The 23,987-nt window shown below is 40.0% G+C and overlaps 2 protein-coding genes across 2 annotated transcripts; one reads left to right on the top strand and one right to left on the bottom strand.

Moving 5' to 3' along the window:
- Positions 1-880: 880 nt before the first annotated feature.
- Positions 881-12,404, top strand: LOC133446789 (dynein regulatory complex subunit 4-like). Its single transcript, XM_061725318.1, has 13 exons — positions 881-919; positions 1,528-1,620; positions 4,469-4,666; positions 5,229-5,435; positions 5,530-5,584; positions 5,814-5,959; positions 7,418-7,474; positions 8,627-8,662; positions 9,045-9,131; positions 11,560-11,646; positions 11,730-11,939; positions 12,022-12,087; positions 12,169-12,404. Exons 1-13 carry the CDS (start codon positions 881-883, stop codon positions 12,286-12,288), a joined length of 1,401 nt encoding a protein of 466 aa, XP_061581302.1. The 3' UTR covers positions 12,289-12,404.
- A 2,836-nt stretch (positions 12,405-15,240) lies between these two features.
- LOC133451493 (cytochrome P450 2U1) lies at positions 15,241-22,817 on the bottom strand. Its single transcript, XM_061730585.1, has 5 exons — positions 22,288-22,817; positions 19,497-20,147; positions 18,607-18,768; positions 16,133-16,300; positions 15,241-16,026 (listed from the first exon to the last, which is right to left on the bottom strand). Exons 1-5 carry the CDS (start codon positions 22,715-22,717, stop codon positions 15,821-15,823), a joined length of 1,617 nt encoding a protein of 538 aa, XP_061586569.1. The 5' UTR covers positions 22,718-22,817; the 3' UTR covers positions 15,241-15,820.
- Positions 22,818-23,987: the final 1,170 nt, after the last annotated feature.

Here is a 23,987-nt window from a genome sequence, read left to right as displayed (position 1 = left end):
GTGTGTGTGTGTGTGTGTGTGTGTGTGTGTGTGTGTGGCAGCAATGTAACAGAACTGCAGCCCAGTAAATAAACACAACTTACTTTCACAGGGCTCTCTGTCTTGTTTTCCTGGATGAGAAGTCTTTGAAGAGGCTGGTAAAAACCAGTTTGCTATTGTATCTGCACCCAAAGCGCAGCATCCCTGCATATCACTCTCAATGCTCATCAAAGACAGGTGATTGAGTCTGTTTTGGCCCATTGTGGATCTCAGTTTATTCTTTACAAGTCCAAATTTTGAAAATGAACGCTCCCACTGATCTGCTCTACAAATACTGGCAGGACAAAAATGTATTCTTCGAAAGTCTATGGAAACATCCTGAGGAACATTTAGGAAGAAGTTGGATTAAAGAGAATTTTGTGGTCGCAGCAGATCTAGTCCTGGCGGTCACGTTTTTTTTTTTTTTTTCACTAGTTTCTATCATATTTATATTTGGTTTCTTCTTTCTTGTTTTGCATGTGCGTTTACTTTGCTGTTTTTTTTTTTTTTTGGTAGATTGTTTGTCCTTGTTGTATTAGTACAGTAGTAGTACTATGAAGTAAACAAAGTTGAAAAGGGTAGGCACAATAAGCTTAGGCTTCAGCCTACACCTTTTGGTCGGTTTATTCCTTACTTCTTTTTTATTATTATTTATTTCCTACAAAAGGAAATTAAATGCTAAGTATTTATCAATGGAAACTGATCGACCAAGTAAACTACTTCATCACCGCGTTGCTATGACAACGACCCGTTATTCTACCGTCTCTACGGCTGTTGTGTCAGTTAACGGGACAGGAGCTGACATCGAGTTGATGCTGAATATTTTCTCTCCTCTTCGTCAGTAACGAGTTTGTGAGCGACGATGGTAAGAAAACATGGACACATGAACAGCAATGCCGTGGTTGGTAGGAGGTTGTTATTAACGCTCTGATTGGTTTCCATCCACCGCGGTTGAATTGGTTTGATAGCCTATTGGATATTGGATATTCGACATTCAACACCAATAAAACTTGTGATATTTTGCTCAAACCACTTGTGATGTGTTCATGGTCATCTAGACTATATCACAAAACAGTAATTATTAAAAAATCATATATATGGGCTGATTTAATGTGGTTTAATGAATTCAACACCCATAAAACTTGTGATATATACCACTGATTTTGGTCATATTGCTTGTGATGTGTTCATGGTCATCTAGACTATATATCACAAGAGAGTAATTATTATAAAATCATATTATGGGCTGATTTAATGAGGTTTAATGAAAACAATCGGTGTTATGTATCATAAGTTTTATGGGTGTTGAATTCATTAAATCAGCCCATATATATGATTTTTTAATAATTACTGTTTTGTGATATATAGTCTAGATGACCATGAACACATCACAAGTGGTTTGACCAAAATCAGTGGTATTTATCACAAGTTTTATGGGTGTTGAATTCATAATATCCAATATCAAACCAATTCAACCGCGGTTTTCCATCCTTGCTCGTTGTCTTTCAGCCTCCTAAGACTAAGGGTAAAAAAAAAGCCGTTAAGGGCAAGTCATCCTCGGTGACTGGTGTTGCGTCAAATGGGGAGAAGTCCAAGGAGCAGGTGAGCCGTCTGCTTTTATACATTTCTTATCTTCCAGTCCTATATCTCCGAACCGTAGATGGGAGAGCTGGTGGTTAGTTACAGTTTCTGGCCCGTTGCTGGTAACCTATGGAGCCGGACAAATCAAGGCCAAAAGTTTTGCTAATTTGAAAATAAAATTTGAACCTGAAAATTCTTTTTTACAGTTTCAATTTATTTTTTTTCAGTATCAGATCTTTTTTTCAGTTTCAGAACTTTTTATTTCAGTTTCAAATCTTTTTTTCAGTTTCAGAACTTTTTTTTTCAGTTTCAAATCTTTTTTTTCAGTTTCAAATCTTTTTTTTTTCAGTTTCACTTCTTTTTTTTCAGTTTCACTTCTTTTTTTCAGTTTCACTTCTTTTTTTTCAGTTTCAAATCTTTTTTTTCAGTTTCAATTTTTTTTTTCAGTTACAGACTTTTGGCCCCGATCTCTAGTACCCCTCGCTGGAGAAGGTCCTCGCTGCAGCACCGCGGAAGGGGGCGGGGCGTCGGACATCACAGGGGCGGGGCGTCGGACATCACAGGGGCGGGGCGTAGGACATCACAGGGGATGGATGGATTGTTTTTTAAATGTTTTTTAAATGTTAAAACATTTTAAAAACTCTGTGGAAAGTGTGTGGGGAGCTTTTGGGCGGAAAAGTTGCAACTGAACCTAGTACCCCTCGTTGCAGCACCGCGGAAGGGGGCGGGGCGTCGGACATCACAGGGGCGGGGCGTCGGACATCACAGGGGCGGGGCGTAGGACATCACAGGGGCGGGGCGTAGGACATCACAGGGGCGGGGCGTGATATCAAAATGACACAGCACCATCTGGTGACCATTTCCAAGAATTAGAAATGCAAATTTATATTCAAAGTCATCATTATACAGATGAATCTCCGAAAATAAGAATACCGTGCAAAAGTTAATTTGTTTCAGTAATTTAACTCAAAAGGTGACACTAATATATATATATTCATAATATGCAAAGATAGATATTATATAAGATTATAAAACATACTTGTAATATAATTATGATTAATATTACATAATTATAATAAAAATATATAGATTGTCATTGGGTATTGAGTGTGATGAGTAGGCTAGCACTAAAAATCATTGGTAGTAATGATTCCATATATACAAATTACATTTTTTCAACAAACAAAAGAGGGACAAGGACAACAAAAGCAGGTGTTTTGTGTTAATGTGTTTATTCATTCAGCGAGTCAGCAGTGAGGAGACGCTGCCCAGAGAGATGACTCCATTTATACCAGTGGCTCACAGTGAATTCAGTAGCAGGACTTCAGTTCAGTTGCAACTTTTCCGCCCAAAAGCTCCCCACACACTTTCCACAGAGTTTTTAAAATGTTTTAACATTTAAAAAACATTTAAAAAACAATCCATCCATCCCCTGTGATATCCGACGCCCCGCCCCTGTGATGTCCGACGCCCCGCCCCTGTGATGTCCGACGCCCCGCCCCCTTCCGCGGTGCTGCAGCGAGGGGTACTAGGCAGCGAGGCTAGTACCCCTCGCTGCAGCACCGCGGAAGGGGGCGGGGCGTCGGACATCACAGGGGCGGGGCGTCGGACATCACAGGGGATGGATGGATTGTTTTTTAAATGTTTTTTAAATGTTAAAACATTTTAAAAACTCTGTGGAAAGTGTGTGGGGAGCTTTTGGGCGGAAAAGTTGCAACTGAACTCAAGTCCTGCTACTGAATTCACTGTGAGCCACTGGTATAAATGGAGTCATCTCTTGAGTTTTCCAACTCTCTGGGCAGCGTCTCCTCACTGCTGACTCGCTGAATGAATAAACACATTAACACAAAACACCTGCTTTTGTTGTCCATGTCCCTCTTTTGTTTGTTGAAAAAATGTAATTTGTATATATGGAATCATTACTACCAAGGATTTTTAGTGCTAGCCTACTCATCACACTCAATACCCAATGACAATCTATATATTTTTATTATAATTATGTAATATTAAACATAATAATTATATTACAAGTATGTTTTATAATTTTATATAATATCTATCTTTGCATATTATGAATATATATATATTAGTGTCACCTTTTGAGTTAAATTACTGAAACAAATTAACTTTTGCACGGTATTCTTATTTTCGGAGATTCATCTGTATAATGATGACTTTGAATATAAATTTGCATTTGTAATTCTTGGAAATGGTCACCAGATGGTGCTGTGTCATTTTGATATCACGCCCCGCCCCTGTGATGTCCTACGCCCCGCCCCTGTGATGTCCGACGCCCCGCCCCCTTCCGCGGTGCTGCAGCGAGGGGTACTAGGTTCAGTTGCAACTTTTCCGCCCAAAAGCTCCCCACACACTTTCCACAGAGTTTTTAAAATGTTTTAACATTTAAAAAACATTTAAAAAACAATCCATCCATCCCCTGTGATGTCCGACGCCCCGCCCCTGTGATGTCCGACGCCCCGCCCCTGTGATGTCCGACGCCCCGCCCCCTTCCGCGGTGCTGCAGCGAGGACCTTCTCCCCGATCTGGCGTGGGGGGCGTGGCATCACTGTAAAAAAAACAAAAAAAAACTGTAAAAAATAATTTTCTCTGCTGTACCACACATCAGCTGTCTCAGGGATGCTGCGTTTTGGGTGCAGATACAATGCCTTTACATCTGGTGGACATTTAGACAGATACTTTTTAAAACTTCCCACTGGACACCGCGGATCCCCGGCCCATGGCAAACATAAATCCTCTTAAATGTTATTTTTGTGGATCGTTGGGATCTTTGGATATATGTGGGACAGTGTATCCACACTGGACGGATGGCGATGGTGACATGAACTATATATGTGTCCTTGACCTGCAGCTGTGGGAGGAAACCGTCCGTCTCCAGGAGGAGCTGGACAGACTGCGGGAGGAGAAGCATTACTTCAAGTTACAGACGGAGAAGGCCCAGGCCAGGCTGGAAATCACCAACAAGAACCTGGAGGAGGCCGAGGCCCATCGGAGGGAAAGGATGAGACAGAGGGAGGAGGCCAACAGGCGCCACCAGGCAGAGATCACTGTGAGCTGCACATGCTCAGGATTTTACACAGAAACTTTCTCATCTTTAGGAAATTTACTTCCTAATGTTATTTTTACCTAATTTATCATCACAGTAGAAGCACATCCATTCACTGTTTTATCAGCTCCAAACACATCTGGATTTATACACCCCAAAAATAACCAGAGCTGATTCTGTCAGAGGTCTTTTTATTATTATTATTATTATTATTATTATTATTATTATTATTATTATTATTATTGCAAGAAGTGTAAAAAAAAGACATGCATATTAACAGTTTAAGCTTATTGCCTTATCTGATTTGTGTTATCATCGATATCAGGTTGGTGAATCATGACGGTATCACCACCCTGAAACTGATATTTAATTGCACTGTCCCATCTCTATTTTCCAAAAATTCAACCCAGCCTCATTTTAACTTTAAAATAACCTTAAAGTAATTGTATTGCGCCCCAATTTTATTGTTGCTGTAGTCTGAATCAAACGGTGGCTGAACATACATGTAACTTGAACCCAAATATAACCTGAACCTCCATCTTCATGTTTACCTCTTGGTGTCCAGATCTACAAGGAAAAGCTGAGGCACATCCTGTCTGAGAAGAACAACACGATCTCTGAGCTGAAGGTGGACGGCGCCTCGTCTGCCTCGCTCAATCAGAAGCAGCACACAGAAGAAGAGCTCGCTCTGATCAGAGATGTTGAGGGTCTGCAGGCAGAACTCAGTGAGATGAAGATGCAGAGGGAGAACCTCGTCCAGGAGTTTGCGCTGGTTTGGCATTGGCTCTTTGTCTTTAGTCCTCGTGTTTGACACACTGTTACCTCACCTAAGCGTGATGAACAACAGACTTTCTCATCCTCTCTAGAAACGCCAGATGGGCTTGAGGGAGGTGCACCACGAATATGATTGCAGGCTTAAAGGTAAGGAACGGGTGCCTCTGTATGAGACCTCAGCTGAAGAGGGGAGAGGAAGTGCCCTGCTCTTCCTTTCCTCCCCCTTTTATTTCCTTTATTGTTTTTTACTTCCTTCTTCTCAAAATTCCTATTTTTTGCTTCTTACCTTCCTCTTCACTGCCCTTCCTCATATTCTATCTTCCCGCTTATTTATATAAATGCTGCTCTGAACTCCCTCCTGCCATCGTCTCCTCAGCAATTCATGCCAAGTATGAAGAGAAGACGTTGGCAATGGCCAAGGAGTACGAGGAAACCTTGCGGATGGACATGTTGTCTTTGGACAAAAAGAGCAAAAAATGTATGGGGTCCCTTGTGAATGCATTCTTCAAGGAGCAGATGGAGGTAGAGTGGAGAGATTTTTTATTTAATTTTCTATTTAACCTTTATTTAACCAGGAATGTCCCATTGAGATTAAGAACCTCTTTATCAAGGGAGTCCTGGCCAAGAGGCAGCAAAATGTTACAGTTTCAAAAAAAGTAAAATTACGTGTAAATGAGATAAAACAGTTACAGGTTAAGGAAGCTGTCTCGCTTGCTCTCAGTCTGGATTTAAAGTCATTCAGTGAGATAAGTCCCCGTAGTTTCAAGTCCTTTTGCAACAGGTTCCATGCAGAAGGGGCAGAAGAGACAAAAGCCCTCCTTCCCAGCTCAGTGCGGGCAAATGGGACCGTGAGCAACAGATTATTACTTGAACGTAAATCATAAGAATCAACACTTCTCCGTGTGATCAAGTTACAAATGTAAGAGGGCAGTGGTCCAAGCATGGCCTTGTAAATAAAAGTGGACCAGTGAGTCGACCTCCTGGTGGACAAAGAAGGCCGTCCCACTCGAGAGTACAGTTCACAACGATGGGTCAAGGCCCTACAGCTTGTAATAAACCTCAGAGAAGCTTGATACACGGAGTCAGTCTTTCATGCATTGAGCTGAAGCGTTCATATACAACAGATCTACATAATCTAAAATGGATAAAAAAGTTGCAGTGACAACTGACGATTTCATTCCCCTCAAGAGAGATACAGTCACACTGACACAAAAACAGACATCCAGCAAAGCTGGATTCGCTGCGTTAATGCCACCAAGCTCTGTCTAAAAAAAAAAAGTCTGGTGACTTTTGGGGCACGTTTAGGGGGGCAAAAAGGCCCTCATTTCGTCGGAAGAAAAACAACGAGAACGAGGATAACATCTCCTACAGACACTGTCAGTGCTCGGGCCCTAATAATATCGTCTACCACACGGCCACCCGCTTTGTTACAGGTGCTCCTTTTAATACCCATCACTGTAACCTCGATTCACTTGTCAACTGGCCTTCACTTCCCTCCCGTAGACTGATCCACTGGTATCACTTCATCTACAAAACCATCACTAGAAGCAGCCCTTCATATCCTGGCTCACTACTTAAAATCAACATCAATAATTGGAACCTACGTAAGCATTTACATTAACCCGGTCATTCCAAAAGCCTGCACCTCCTATAGCCATGATTCATTTCAGTTCACTGCTGCTAGTGGTTGGAATCATCTGCAGCTAACACTTACACTTCACACATTTATCCAATTCTCCTCCTGCACATGTTTGTAACTCTTCCGGACCAGCGCTACCACTTTTTACTGATATTTTTTTTATATATTGTGTTTGATTGTTTGTTTCACTGTGATTGTATGTGCTTGTCTCTTGGTGCTGCCTCTTGTCCAGGTCGTCATTGTAAATGAGAAACTGTTCTCAATTGACTAACCTGGTTAAATAAAGGTAAAAAAAAAATAAATAAATAAAGTGACAGCTGGGCTGTGTCTGTGTCTGACAGAAGCGCCTCGCCGAGCTGAAGACGCTGGAGAAGGAGCGGCTGCAGGCCCGCGAGAAGGTGAGCTGCTGCTGTCCTCTGCTGTCCTCTGCTCCCTCACTTCCTGAGCTGATGTTGGCTCTGTGAACGCTGCCGCAGATGGAGCGGGAGCGCGACATCTGCAGAAGAAGCAAATGGAGAGCATCCTGGATGTCTATGTTTGTGTTGAAATCAGTTCAGAACTGTTCCTGAAACCTGGACAGGCTGCTAGCTGCTGGGAAGTCCAGACTTCAGGAGAGCAGCTCAGCAGCTACATCAGGGTTTGGGGTTTAGGCAGCTCTCCGTATCCATCTTCTGCTTCTAGTCAGGAATTAGATGACTGACTACAAATGCATAGTAGAATCTGACCTGCAGGACTAGAGAGACCTGTTCAGCAGCGTCACCACACTGAAACACTGGTGCGGAGTTTGAATTACAGTGCCCCTCCTGCTGGAAGTAAACCAGTTCTCAGAGAACGCCATTGATCCTGCTCTGTTGCTGAAAACAAGCACAGAGTAATCTACCGCATAAGTGAAAATCACATTTATACAGTACATGTTGTTTTTCAGGGATTGTTGTAAAGGTCAATGAGGATTTTGTTTTTAATGGAATCTCCCTTCATTTTCTCCTCAACCTGTACACATCTGCCCATCACTGATGGTCACAGGTAACACATCTGCTCTTTTACTCTTCACAAATACATTTTAGTGTTTTAACCACTCATACATTTATGTTGTTATGATGGAGGAAGCAAAACCGCTAAATGAGATGATACAGGTCCAATGACGGGACAATCACCATAATAATGAATGTCATGAGACAAACGTCAACCAGTTTAAACTAGATCACAAGATAAGCACCAACATTTAGACCAACTGCTCAGATCCACTGATGATATTGATCTACGTTTCAGCTCATTCCCTCTTTAATAAAGTTTCCAGGACATCATGATGGGATGTTTTGTCCGGTTTTGCTGGGACCCACACAAAAGTACTGAGCAGCACCAGACGAAGAGTGAACCCTACATTTCAATGATTTAAAATAATCAAAAGGATTTTATTTTGAATTTAGTGGAGATGGTTTGTGAAGCTCCTTGTAAAACGATTATGACTCAAAGCCCCTCGAGATGTTGCAGAGAACATGACTGAAGTTGATTGTGACCACCTGTTTCTTGTTGGATGTGTTTCATTTCAGGACCGTCTGAAGTTCAAAGCTGCCAAAGTGAAGAAGGTGAGCCATCTCTGTGCTCAGCTGTCAGGTTTGAAGTTTCATTTCTTGCCCTACTTGACCCTACTTGATCCTGGCTGCTGTGATGTAATAAAAAACATCATACATCAGGTACAAGCTAATCCTGATAAATAAATCAGTTCTGTTGTCAAAATGAAGCTTTTCCAGTAACCACTGCTGGCTGAAGTGCCAACATGCTTCTGGCCAACAAAGTTAAGTATGTCTTCGCTTCACTTGCATTATTTATATTGTTTCACTTTTATCTGTGAAGCACTTTGCTTGACCTCGGTTTCGTCTTAAATGTGCTGTGGAAACAAATCTGACCTTGACCTTTCACAAGTTCTCTCTTCACAACTTGCCTCTTGAATCTTCTGTGTCACGGCAGAAGGAGCCGAAGGAGAGTGAGGCGCAGGCCTCCGAACAGAACCAACCAAAGCAGGGCCAGGAAATGACGGCGACGCAGGCCTTTTCAGTAAGAAACATCAGTCTTCCTACAAAACACATCTCTAGCAACAGGATGCAGTCATAGACGTTCCAGGGAGCCACCGTCTCAACTCGTTAACACGTCTTCACCGGGTTCATTTCACCTTGTCAGGTCCAACTAGCTAGCAGAGACTTCCAGGCCTAAATACTGTTTTTGGGAGAGTTGCTGGAGACGTGTGTTTCTGTTTCTATTCAAATATTTTAACCCCGAGCAGCTTGGTGCTCGGGGTTAAGCAAGTACTTGGAGCGGTCGCAGGTTAGAATCCCGGCCTGTGCAGTGCGCACCTTTGCTGCATGTCATCCCCATTCTCTCTCTCTACCCCCTTCCTGTCTGCTACTTCAATAAAGGGCCACTAGAACCACAAAAAAATCTTTTAAAAATATATATATATATATATCAGGGCTGTCAAACGATACATTTTTTTAATCGCGATTAATCGCATATTATTCGCACATTTATTCACACATTTTTTTGCTGTTCTAAATTACCTTTAGGTATTTTTTTTTATGTTTTTAATAGAGTTAACAACATGAGAAAGGGCAAATATGCTTGCTTTATGCCAATGTTTATTCGACTTTCCACAAAAAAAGCTTTTGACCTGAATGTAACATTCCTGCTGCGCTCTCTGCATTGGTCGTGTTTGGATGCAAGTGAGACTCAACGTACTTCAATGGTAATTTATTTCAAATCGACATGCAAATAACTTTAGTCTTGTCCAGCGAACCATCTGGGCATCTTTTTGAAAGTGAACTAGCCGCTCAAAAGTCCCTTTTCATTCTCCATCGTTCAGTTCACCTTATGTTTCCTCAGGCTACGAGTGCCGTCGACGGCCAGAACTTATATAATGTGTTTGTTTTTTTTATCCTGCACGTTAATCACGCGTTGAAGAAGAAGAAGAATTGTCTGCGTTAAGAGGACGTTAAGTTAACGCGTTATTAACGCGTTAACTTTGACAGCCCTAATATATATATATTTTGGTCCTTAACAAATGTCTAAATTAAACGAGCCCGAGCTTGAATGATTGGCATGTGACATTTATTATTATTTATTTACCGGAAACAAGTAAATGAATCATTAAATGCAGAAACAAAAACTGTGAGCATGTCCTTTTCAAACAGGTGCCTGTTGTCAAAAATGTTGTTTTTTTCACACAAATCACGATACTGCCATGACTGAAATAGTGAGTCCAGATGATTGACAGATGACCTGCCCTTTCAATATCTTCTCCGTGGACGGATCAGTACTCCAATTTGTCAACTCTTATAAATATCTGGGTATCTGGCTCGACAGTTCACTCTTTTTTGACGTCCACATTAAGCACGCTCTGGTTACAATGACAATCCTCCCAATTCTAGATAACGGTGATATAGTATATAGGTCTGCCACCAAAACCCATCTCAATCAACTTGATGTCATCTACCACAATAATTATAATAATTAAAGCTGCAAGCAGGGATGAACGGGCCCTCGTGCATGCAATTTTCACCAATAAAGGTCAAGGAGTCAAAACCGAGTCCGATGACACCACCCACGAGTCTTTATGTCAAACCATTCAAAAGTTATGGCAGAAAATCGGAACTATCAACTATTGACCAATCAGGAGAAGGGGTGTGGCTAATTTGCACCAATTAAGGTGAAGGAGTCAAAACCGAGTCCGATGACAACCACCCATGACGCTTTATGTCAAACCATTCAAAAGTTATGGCAGAAAATAGGAACTATCAAATATGGACCAACCAGATGAAGGGGGGGGGCGCACTTTTTGGCATCTATCGTCGCCACGGTAATGCTTTTGACTGAGAAAAGTAATGCGCGTTGTCGCAGGATGGAGACGCACATTTTGATGTATAACACACCTGGGTGCACGTTACAGTTACCCATCACTGTAACCTCGATTCACTTGTCAACTGGCCTTCACTTCCCTCCCGTAGACTGATACACTGGTATCGCTTCATCTACAAAACCATCACTAGAAGCAGCCCTTCATATCCTGGCTCACTACTTAAAATCAACATCAATAATTGGAACCTACGTAAGCATTTACATTAACCCGGTCATTCCAAAAGCCCGCACCTCCTATAGCCATGATTCATTTCAGTTCACTGCTGCTAGTGGTTGGAATCATCTGCAGCTAACACTTACACTTCACACATTTATCCCATTCTCCTCCTGCACATGTTTGTAACTCTTCCGGACCAGCGCTACCACTTTTTACTGATATTTTTGTTATCTTGTGTTTTTTTTTTATATATTGTGTTTGATTGTTTGTTTCACTGTGATTGTATGTGCTTGTCTCTTGGTGCTGCCTCTTGTCCAGGTCGTCATTGTAAATGAGAAACTGTTCTCAATTGACTAACCTGGTTAAATAAAGGTAAAACAAATAAAAATGAAGTGACAGCTGGTCTGTGTCTGACAGAAGCGCCGCGCCCAGCTGAAGAAGCTGGGCGAGGGGATCAGGGAGGAGATGGTGAAGAATGAGCTGCTGCATCAGGCCTGCGAGAAGGTGAGCTGCTGCTGTCCTCTGCTGTCCTCTGCTCCCCTCCCTCACTTCCTGAGCTGATGTTGGCTCTGTGAACGCCGCGGCAGATGGAGCGGGAGCGCGACGATCTGCAGAAGAAGCAGATGGAGAAAATCCTGGATGTGCAGCAGAAGAGCGGGGTGCAGACGCTGCTGCTGGAGAGGAAGATTGCCGCGGTGACGTTGGACCTGGAGAAGGAGGAGGCCCTTCTGTGCGACGAGCTGACGTTCACCAGTCCGGACCCAGCAGAGAGGAGCAACGCCCAGCGGAGGCTCGACGTACGTCCTCATGCATACGCTGGTTCCAGGAACCCGGTGAGTGAGTGTGAACCCCTCTAAATATGTCAAACCTAATTTGCAGGAGATCATGAGTTGCAAACAAGCCATGGTCGACAAACATCAGGAGGACCTGGATCGAGAGTGTAAGGTGGGTAATCGGACGGTGAGCGGCGCCGCAGAGGTCCGTAAGGCTGCAGCTCTGGTGAGGATGTGGGTGTTTGGTCTGCAGGAGTATGATGACCTGGTGCAAACCCACAAGCAGAGGCTGCAGGCTACCGGGGCCTCCGTGCGCCACCTCTCCTTCAAGTCTTCCAAGGAGATCCTGAAGGCAGCACCAGCCAAACCCTGAGGTCCCGTCACAGCAGCAGCAGGAGGAGGAGGACACCAGACAAGTCCTAGTTGTTGCCCTGATGGCAGTTTCTTTAGCTACAGTTTTTTTTCATTTCACTTTTACATTTTCTTTTTCTCCCACTATATCCTTAAAAATATTTCGTGTTCATATGGAATTCAGTTTCTGTTGTTAAAGACAGTTATCTTTAATCTTAAAATGTTCTGACACAATTGATAAATGCATAACTTTAAAGAAAACAGTTGGTTCTTTTCCCTTATGGTTCCCAATGGTTTACCAGTTTTGCCTGATCAGAGTTCAGAGTTATATTAAGCTGATATGCATTTTTGTTTGGGGGCGTAAACATGTTTAACTGTGAGACTTTATGTTGGTGGGCTCAGCAATATGTGGACATGACATGTCGTATGACTCCCCAATGTTCCCAGCACCAATAAAGTTATTTACATCAAAGCTAAAGTGTGCCTGAAGTTTAAAAATAAAAAAAACAAACACACTAAATAGAAAAAACATGCTGCAACACAATCATAAATTTCTCTTCTACGAATCATGTCATCAATATATACATATATATATATATATATATATATATATATATATATATATATATATATATATATATATATATATATATATATATATATATATATATATATATATATAAAAAATAATAATAACCTATAAAGATCTGGGCACAGAGCGCAGCCTGTCCTGTATATATATATATATATATATATATATATATATATAGTATATATATACAGTGGTGTAAAGTAACAAAGTACAAGTACTTCGTTATTGTACTTAAGTAAGATTTTTGAGAATTTGTACTTTTATTGATACTTTCATTTTTCTGTACTTTTACTTTTACTTCGTTACATTTTCAAGGAAAAAAATCGTACTTTTAATCCGCTATATTTAAAATTGGACACGTCGTTACTCGCTACAAATTAAAGAACAGCACAGCGGGGAATGATTTATGGTTCTGCGTTACACCGGCGCAGAGCTACGGCGTAGGGTACGGCGTAAGGTTTTCCAGCTGGAGGTTAGCTGGAGGTTAACAGAGAAATGCATACTGTGGTCATCAATCCAGTCATATTTATACTGAAAAGAGAGGTGTTTTGTACCTTATAGGAGCAGAACCTTATCTGTTGAACCTTATCTGGGAGGTCAACTGCAGGGAAAGAAACTTAAACATGTCACACTATCAGCCATATATTTTGTTGTCTATCTCTAATCCGACATGCCAACCCAGCAAAGATCTACGACAAAACCCAGAGAAAAACAGGAGGGGACCCATCAATCTTAAACATCCGTTCATCTTCACCGTCCTCACCTAAAGAAGAACTCAGCTAATCAGTCTAATCATAAAAACAGGAGTTCTGCACTGAGAGCAACCATCAGTGTAAAAACTTACAGACCCCTCTTACTTTTAACAATTTCATAATCCTAACAATCCCCATCAGCTTGCCAACTTGAATCAGGTATGTTGAAGCAGGTAAACACCTAAAACATTTAGAACCAGAACTTGGGAACTTTTTTTTTAAATCATCCATTAAATAATACGATCATAAATCATTAAATCATAACATATTATGTGGTTTACAGTAAGACAACATTTTACGCACAACATTCACATTTGTATGAATCAATGCAATGCATTCAGTGGGCTACATTTTTGGGACTTGTGGTGCCCACTATGGGTTGATTAAGATGTTAAAATGATAAAGGAATTTCACTTATTTTGAGACAATTATAAAAACCTTTTTATTACTGCTGCATCTATGGAAGCAGAACCTGAAGTTTTCAGCAGGATGAATTTAGGAGGATGCCATTATGTTTCATGCTTTATTATGGTTTTTGAGGAAGAAAAATACAGGCCTCCTAAAACCATGATACTCCTGCTTGCATTACAGACACATTCTGGACAAAGGCCTCTGCCAGAGTTACCATATAACTTTATCCTCAACAATAGTAACTGTATATGTTTATATATACCGTATGCATGTCAAAATATTACTTAAGGGGTCATAAGATTGTCAGCAACAGAATCACCCTCTAAGTGTTTGACTTAAACTGACATATCCAGTAACATTCTCTTCTGTCTCTCTCTTTATTTGTATTTGGATAAATATGAATTTATTTTTTACAAACTAATTTGTTTTGTGCTCAAAATTCAATTTGTTTACTGGCAGCATGCAATTTAGCTAAAAAGTTATATAAAGATAGTAAAAGGGGAAATGTTGAAATAGTTAATTCATAACATGTAGTGAATAAGTAAACTAGAATGATGTGAAAATATGTGGTTTCACTACAGATTAACTCTACCAACAATAGTTGTGTAATGTTAAACAAAAAGTTAGACATTTCACTCTAAGGAAATTAAGTGGGTGTGTCAATTTTCTTACCAAAACCAAGTTGTATCATAAATCAATTTTGCTATTCATTCTTAAACCCACGGGACTGAATCAACAAATATGGTTTCTTTCTTTTTCTCTCTTTTTGTTGTGGTACAATGTTGTCTTGGGCCCAAACGTGCTTTTATTTGCTTCCATTTATGCCTCGGATGAATAAAGCAATTCCACATCACATGGACTCATAAAGTCACCCTGCAGCTTCAACATGAGTTGCTGCTTTTCCAGTAAATATCACAAGGACAACAATGACCCCTGCTGGCGAAGAACAGCACAGCAGCGTATGATGTGTCTTTCTTGGTCAAACATCATTTGAAAATATGATTTAAATTCTGACAATGTTTCACGGATAGAGAGAAAGAGTGACAGCGAAAAAGAGCGCGCGCGAGAGAGAGAGAGCAATATTACACAAGTATTAAACAAAGAGTTAAATAATAAAATTAACTATGATATATATTTAAAAAACAAGGCTACGAGATATACCTTTTCAGGATTCTATAATTTATTATAGGTATTAAAAAAGTCACAATTATTTTCAGCAATATGTTATATTTTTCAAAAATAAAATCTTTATTTTCAAAATTACACTTAAATTTACAGTATGAGCTCATTCATTTAATATTTGTGCTAATTTCTACAAAGAAAATCATAGCAGGGTCAAAAACTGAAATGTTAAACTATCAACACAACAATTCGGCTGGTATTTCAAAATCCAAAGGCATCTGAATATATAATACTGGCCTTGCTAATCAAGTATCAAGTATGAAAGAAAAAAGAATAAACCCGTACAATCTCATGACTTCATGCTTTTGTTTTTCTAAAGTGCGGTACAAAAAGTTCTTCATTATTTAGTAATATAAAATTTGAGTAAAAATAAATATGATCTGTATTTGTCATTACTTCTGACATTCTTTTTCTAAAATCAGGAGTTTCTTAAATAATCTGGTTTATAAAACTAACAATGAATATAATAAAATAACCTGGGATTTCACCCATATAGACCAACTAGTCTGGTCCAAAAATGATATCTTGGTATAGAAATAGCATCAAGGTGTTGCTCCAGGAGATGTGAAGAAGCATCTTTGGATTTTTGTGAAGTGCTTAATGTCAGTGCACCTTGTTTACTTAGAATCTGTTCCACCGTTGTCATTACGAGCTGTCACACATACATTGTATGGTTTGGGTGCTACTGTCAGGCCAAAGCGTTCTTCTAGTGAAGGAGGAGGCTGTCCTTCTGGGATTCTGAATTTGAAGGCCTGCAGTAAGTGGGTGACCATCAGGAACATCTCCATCTTTGCCAGCTGCTCGCCCATGCACACTCTGCGACCTGAGAAACATGCGAGTGGAGTCATTGGATCTGTGTACATGCAAGTAACTTCATCTACAAATGAATGTTTCAGCAGTATGACTCATAAAACTAAAAACAGGCATACCAATCCCAAACGGTATGAAGAACTCTTTCCTGAGCAAATTTCCTTCATTGTCCAAGAACCGTGCTGGGTTGAAAGTTTCTGGATCCTCCCACACAGTGGGATCCCTGAGGACGGACCACAGGTTGGGGAAAATAACCGTTCCCTTAGGAATAGTGTAGCCTCGGAACTCTAGAAAATAAAAGCCAGAGAAGTGTATAACTTTGTATGTTTACAAGAAGTTTATTTTTCATTAAAAAAAATTAGAAGATGGGCCGGATAAAATAACATAAAACTATCCATCCATCCATCCATCCATCCATCCATCCATCCATCCATCCATCCATCCATCCATCCATCCATTGTCCTCCGCTTATCCGTTCCCGGGTCGCGGGGGCAGCAGCCTCAGCAGGGATGCCCAGACTTCCTTCACCCCAGACACTTCCTCCAGCTCTTCCTCCAGCTCTTCCTCCAGCTCTTCCGAGGGGAGTCCGAGGCGTTCCCAGGCCAGCCGAGAGACATAGTCTCTCCAGCGTGTCCTGGGTCTTCCCCGGGGTCTCCCCCCAGTGGGACATGCCTGGAACACCTCCCTAGGGAGGCGTCCAGGAGGATCCGGTACAGGTGCCCAAGCCACCTCAGCTGACTCCTCTCAATGTCCGAGCTCCTCCCGGGTGGATTTAAAGGATTCAATGTTTCTAACATAGCACAAAGATATGAGAAACACCATTTCTTGATGTCCGTCGGATAATTAATCAAATTTGACTAAAGATGAAATGAAGAACATTAAAAAAAAAATGTTTAAACCAGCATAGCTGAATATCATCTGCTAAAAGCTTGATAGATGTGGCTAAAACGATTTATAATCCATCTTAAAGACAGAACGTTAAGTGTCAACCAAATAGGACCCGAGACAGAGCCCTGAGGAACCCACATGAGATGGCAGCAGCCTCATATATGAACTGATCCATACAAAGACTTATCAGACAGATAAGAATCATTCAAGTTCGACGAGATACCCAAACTGTGATATGGTGGTCAATCTTATCTTATCTTAAAAGTGGAGACTTTTGAATCAAAGGCCCTTAAAAATAAAATCAGTTGCAGAAATCAGTGAAAAAGAGGACCTGAGGCCTCATCTATAAAGCTTGCTTGCGCAGAAAAAGCGCCTGAAAGTTGCGGAAGCCACCTTCTACGCAAATCCTCGGATCTAAAAAGAAAAAACTAACCGAAAAATCTGCGTATCTTTACGGCAACTAGGACCCTCCCGTAAGAATTTACTTAAGACACGGGGAACTGGCGAGGCAGGCTGTGAGGTGGTGAAATGAAGCCAGATTCATGTCATACTCTTAATCATGTCATCACATATCACAACATATGTCAGGCTTAAAATAATAAAATAATAAAATAAAATAATATAGCGCTGATCGTGCCCCTCTGTGTGTGAAGCTGTCAGTCAGGACTCTGGTGCTGCTGCTGCTGCAGCCTCTTCTTCACCCGCTTTAGGACAGAACAAATGAGGGGCTGCGTTTAGGGAGCCCCACGGAGCCCCTCATTTCTTCCCTAAAGGGACACAGATTTTTTTTCATATATATGAGTTTTACGCGCGCGTGAAACCTTTACGTGCTGCTTGTATATGGTGCCTAAATTAGGGTCCCGCGTTAAAACGACGCAGAGCCTACGGCGTAGGGTACGCGGCGACGCGCACCTACGGCGTAGGCTCTGCGTCGGTGACGCGGAACCATAAACCCGCCCTGAGCAGCTCTGAGGGGAGGGGGGAGGAGGAGGAGGGGGAGCGGGGGGTGAAGCGGGGCTGCGGGGCCGTTTTCGTATCGCTTTCATACAGTGTCTTGATCATTTGCAATTTAAGGCTGATCCTACCGTTAGTTTTTAAACTGTAAAAAGTAAGGGGAAAAAAAACATGGTTTTGAAAAGACGGGGGGCATGTCCCCCCTGTTGCGCCGGGGAACTCACGGCGTTTAGCGCAGCAACGGCGTGCTGCCACCCACTCACTTTATTTTATTGTATACTATTTATATACTTATTCTAACTTTTACTGTGACCACCAAATAATGTGATTTTCCTGTCCTCCACATCATCTACAGCATCTAGGTCTCCGTGAAAGTCAGTGTCACGGTGGCTGCTACTTCTCATTCATTCTGACGCCAAACCATGGATCTGCGCCAAACAGGCTGCAGAAAACCACTGCGCATGCTCAGCAGGCTCATCCATATGCATTTCTGGGCGTGTAAAGGGGCGGATTCAGCTATGCAACCTTCCAGCTGGACTGCGTGGAAGTCTGCGTGCACATGGTTTTATTGATCCGGATTTTTTTTTGCGCACGGCATTTTCGGCTTTTGAGCGTACGTGCACTTTTAGTATGAATCGTACGCACTCCATTTTAAATGAGGCCCCTGAGCAGTTGTGAAACTGTGAGAGATCTTTATTTCCACAAAGATGATTCAGACCTGTGGAATTATGGGATGGTTATTTTTGATTACCTGTTGTTTCTGAGGCCATGTGCGGAATAGACAGGGGAACCACCACCGCCAATCGCTGCGTCTCCAATATGGTGGCCTCAGTGAACGGCATACTTCCCCTATCAGTCAGAGATGGAACCCGATCTCTGCCCACCACTTCATCAATCTCTGCCTGGATTTTATCTTAAACCAAAACAATTGGAAAAAGTAACTATCATACATAATTCTGGGTAAATTTGATTTGACAAAATCATCGTCTAATCAAAGCTCTTTGAGTCCATGAACCACAAATAATTATGATGCAATAATACAAGCATTCTTTCATATCTTTGTCCATGTGGAGTTTGAAAAGGGCTTAAGTGTACAAATGAGACTAAAACATGGAAGTATGAGGGCTTGTGGGTTTCTTACAGCAGACTTCCAATTTCTTGTTTTCAAAAACAAAGTTTTATATGAATCTGGAAATGTCTACAAGACCAAAATATGTTGCAATCACCTTTGCATGTGCACATTTCCACAACAATTAAACTTAACACTGTAATGTTGTTTGAATACAATTACATTGTTGAGAATCACGCTGATTGATTGATTGATTGATTGATTGATTGATTGATTGATTGATTGATTGATTGATTGATTGATTGTTTTCTCTAATGTTCTCTCCCAGAATGCCATTGGAAACCTGCCGCAGGGAAGACAATAAAAAGGGAGCAATACCTTTGACATTTTTCAAAAGTATTTCTGTTGCTGCTATTTTAATCCTGTAAAGAATTGGGTTACATGAAAATTGCTATATGAATAAAGTTTGATTGATATATAATTGATCAATTTAAGAAAATCTGCATAATGAATCACAGAGTGATTTGATTTCACAAGAGTAAGTAAGCAGTTTGTAAATGCTACGCTTTTACCTTGGATGTCAGGGTGTAAGATCATGAAGAGCAGAAACCACAAAACTGAGTTAGTAGTGGTGTCACTGCCAGCAACGAAGAGGTCAGCTATAATATAGAAGAGATAATCCTCTGTGAAGGTGCTGTCGTGCTCTCCTGCAGCTTTCTGGGCCATCACCTCCATCAAGTACATGTCTACAAGATCCCTTGGGTTGTTGGGATCCAACGTCTCACGGTGGTCGGCGATCATCTTCTTTAGGAAGACTCCGATGTCTCTTTCCGCATGCCGTAAATCCTTGAAGGGCCCAAAAGGCAAATAGAAGAGCGGTGGAAAGACGTTGATGAGGATTGCAGCGCTGTTCATAGAGACCTCCAGCGCAAGCGGTACAAGGTCGAGCAGGATGCGGAACTCCGGATCCCCAAACTGGAACTGCTGACCAAGGATCATCGAGCAGATGACGTTTGACACGGCACTGCTGATCGGTGAAGACAGGTTCATACCGCCGCTGCCAGACTCCTCATTCTTTCGCAAAATTTCAGTTTTGAGGGTTTCTAGGCTTTGCAGGATGGACGGCTCCAAACTCAACTTCCCCAGGCCAAAGTTTCGCAGACTGGCATGGCAGAACTTGCGCTGCTTTCGCCACACTGGCCCATAAGGTGCAAATACTATCCCTGAAGTTAAACAACAAAGAAAGAACAGTTCAGTTCAATCTTGCCACTTAAGAAAAGGCATCAGTGTAGCCAATTAAATGTTTCAATGACATGCCATACTCATTAACTTTTAAAAGTTTCACTTAGAGTTGTCTATAAGCTATGATAATAGCTTCAGCCCCCCCCCCCCCCCCCAAATCCTATTTTCAATACTACAAATGCTATGCATGTTTACTTGACATTATTTAAAACAAATAAATCAAGAGAGCAGTAAAATGTGTTACCGTTAAGCAATCATTATCCTATTTAGTAATGCTCAGATCACACTTTAGGTAATTAAGTTGAACTGTAAATGAAAGAAATCATAGTTGAGATGTCCGAGACACGTTTAGCAGAACAATATTACAGATACAATACAAAGGCAACCTTCTCATCCGTGTCTTTTAGTTGGTTTATACAGGTGGTGTTAAGGAGAATTTCTAAACAAAGATTTTGGTTTAAATGAGAAGTGTTTTGTGTTAAAAAACAAAACAATGAATCACAACATAAAAATCTCATTATTTCTGTAAAACACGGCAGTGGTAGTATTATGATTTCCACGTTCTCTACTACATAATGTATGGGATGGGAAAGTTCATAGTCATTGATGGAGCAATGAATTCTGAAATATATCACCTGATTACAAAGGAAAAATAAAAAAATATCTGCCTGAAGAGATTCTTCTTAATGCAAAGAGTACCAACATTTTTTTTCCACGTCTTTAAATGTAAATTGACACTATTTTTGTTCAGTGCAGTACTTTTCATTCATTAAAAACCTCCAAATGTGGCACAACTTCACGTAGATAAGACTATTGATTTTGTTTGCTTGTTGTCTTTTTCTTTTTGTTTAATTATTAACAGCAGGCCTCCTCAGGTGGAAAAGGGAGAATTATATATTAGCAGGGGTGCAGATCCGATGTCAGGATTCGGGGGGGACACCAACGTGATTTTAATTTTAAATTTTTTGCCAATATGCAAATCATACCATGCCATAAATTGGTAAAGGCTTGCCAAAAAATACTGCACAGGGAATCATTTATTGTGCTTACCTTTCTAGTTTATTTCTTGTTTATTTGTCCTAAACAGCTCGACTCGAGCCCGTCAAAAATTTAAAAAATATTAATTCAGACTAAAAAAAAAAAAAGTATGGCGTAGCAAGACTTTCAATCTGTACACCTCAAAACGCACCGTGGATGTATTATTTTTTTAGAAATATATTTTTAATAAATATTCTACATATTCAACCTTTAAGTCTGAAAATACATTTGTTCAATTTTGAATAATTTAGGGTATTTTTATTGGGGGGGACAATTCACGTTTTTCCGCAACTCATTCATCTTTTGATTAGGTTTAACTCAATATAATGTCCAAATACAAAAGTCACAAGGTGTGTTAGTATGTACAACATCTGATGTTGTATTTTCTCTTCTTTTCAATCATTAATTTAGTATTTCTTTTAGTAGCTGTGAGTCTAAGCTCTATGTCTGTATTGTACAAGTGTATTATACTTGCTTAAGATATGTTTAGATATGTATGTGGATATTTATGTAGTATATATTATATGTAAAGAGGGATAGTTATAATTATGTAATATATGTTATATATTTATTAGGTATGTAGCATATATATATATTTATAGGGATATTTATGTAGTTTATATAGTGTATATTTATATAGATTTTTTATAATATTTGTATTTTCTATATATTGATATAATATTTATGTAATATGTATATTTTCTATATACTTATATGGATAATGATGTAGTAATAGGCATGTTTACGTAGTATTTATATAGACTATATTTATATGGATATTGTGTAGATATAATATTAACAATAATGTAAATTCATAGAGTTATAAAGGGGTAGGAACTAGGAAAAAGTTTATACTTCTTCCTACTCCTTTTTTCGAACATATGTGAATATGAAGATGTTACTGTTTTTTTTTGTTTTTTTTTATATACATGTTCGAAATAAAAATGCATTAATTCATTCATTCATTCCTTCATTCACCCCCCCCCCCCCGGGATCTGCACCCATGTATATTAGTAATACATTCTTACACTGTTTATTAACAATTTATATGAGATAAGAACTTGTGATTGAATGCAAGCTTACCTTTGCGTTTAGTGAGGATGGTGATGACAGGGGCGTCCGGTCTGTCAGAAAACACCTCGGCGTGGTTGGAGAGAGCATCTCTCACCATCTCATAGCCATTCAATACAACTATCAACTGAGACCCCATGAAGAAACTGTAAATGTTACCGTACAGCTCAGCAAAGTGACTTAAAGAAGCAGTGCCTGTTATTCCTGGCTGTTGGTACTGCTGTCCAAGTATCTTTCTTACAGAAGTGGGGATGAAAAACCCGCCCACGTTACCAACTACCGGCCACGGGGTCGGACCTGGAGGGATATTCTTGTACAGGAGCCGCTTCTTTTGATAGAAAACTACCCAAAATAACACTGGCAGAAATATAAGTAAATACACAAGGCTTAAAGGTGTCAGCAAAACGCTGCTCACGTACCCCAACGGTGACAGTGAAACCATGGCATCCAAGTTAAAAGAAAAAGCTGCTGACAAGTTAACAAGACGTTTGCTGGTGTGTTATAAACACAGCTGTGCAACAACAGAGCTCCGCACGCTTCCTGCGTGGTTGTTAAACGGCAGCCAGTCAGCGTTGTAACGTTCCTGCGTTCCTATTGGCTGGCAGCGCCAGGAACTGTTTTCTGATTGGTGCGCCCAGTGTACTCTCATGGGTCTGCGAGCCCTTTTTTTTGTCTTGTAGGCTATTTGTTATGGAGGAGTTCAGACACAAGTATATTCTGTGGAGAGGCAAAAAATAACAAGAACGAATGAATGAATGAATGAACGAACGAACGAACGAACGAATGAATGAATGAATGAATGAATGAATGAATGAATGAATGAATGAATGAATGAATGAATGAATGAATGAATGCATTTTTATTTCGAACATGTATATAAAAAAAACAAAAAAACAGTAACATCTTCATATTCACATATGTTCGAAAAAAGCAGTTGGAAGAAATATAAACTTTTTCCTAGTTCCTACGCCTTTATAACTCTATGAATTTACATTATTGTTAATATTATATCTACACAATATCCATATAAATATAGTCTATATAAATACTACGTAAACATGCCTATTACTACATAATTATCCATATAAGTATATAGAAAATATAAATATTACATAAATATTATATCAATATATAGAAAATGCAAATATTATAAATAATCTATATAAATATACACTATATAAACTACATAAATATCCCTATAAATATATATATGCTACATACCTAATAAATATATAACATATATTACATAATTATAACTATCCCTCTCTACATATAATATATACTACATAAATATCCACATAAATATCTAAACATATCTTAAGCAAGTATAATACACTTGTACAATACAGACAAAGAGCTTAGACTCACAGCTACTAAAAGAAATACTAAATTAATGATTGAAAAGAAGAGAAAATACAACATCAGATGTTGTACATACTAACACACCTTGTGACTTTTGTACTTGGACATTATATTGAGTTAAACCTAATCAAAAGATGAATGAGTTGCGGTAGCAAGGTTCAAAATAAATGTCAGGTACAATCTGCAAATATGCTGTTGTATGAAGAAGAGAAACAGTTTGTCTGTTTGTTCGTGTGTCATCTCCTTGTCCAGGAGATAATACCGAATGAATGAATTCATTCATTAATTAAGTTTACTTGAGCATATTATAAAGCACCACCTCAGTGTCAGACTAATTCACATTAATTTAT

The sequence above is a fragment of the Cololabis saira genome, chromosome 1 (genome assembly GCF_033807715.1).
Source record: "Cololabis saira isolate AMF1-May2022 chromosome 1, fColSai1.1, whole genome shotgun sequence".
NCBI lineage: Eukaryota > Metazoa > Chordata > Actinopteri > Beloniformes > Belonidae > Cololabis > Cololabis saira.
This window is presented reverse-complemented; position numbering and strand designations above follow the sequence as displayed.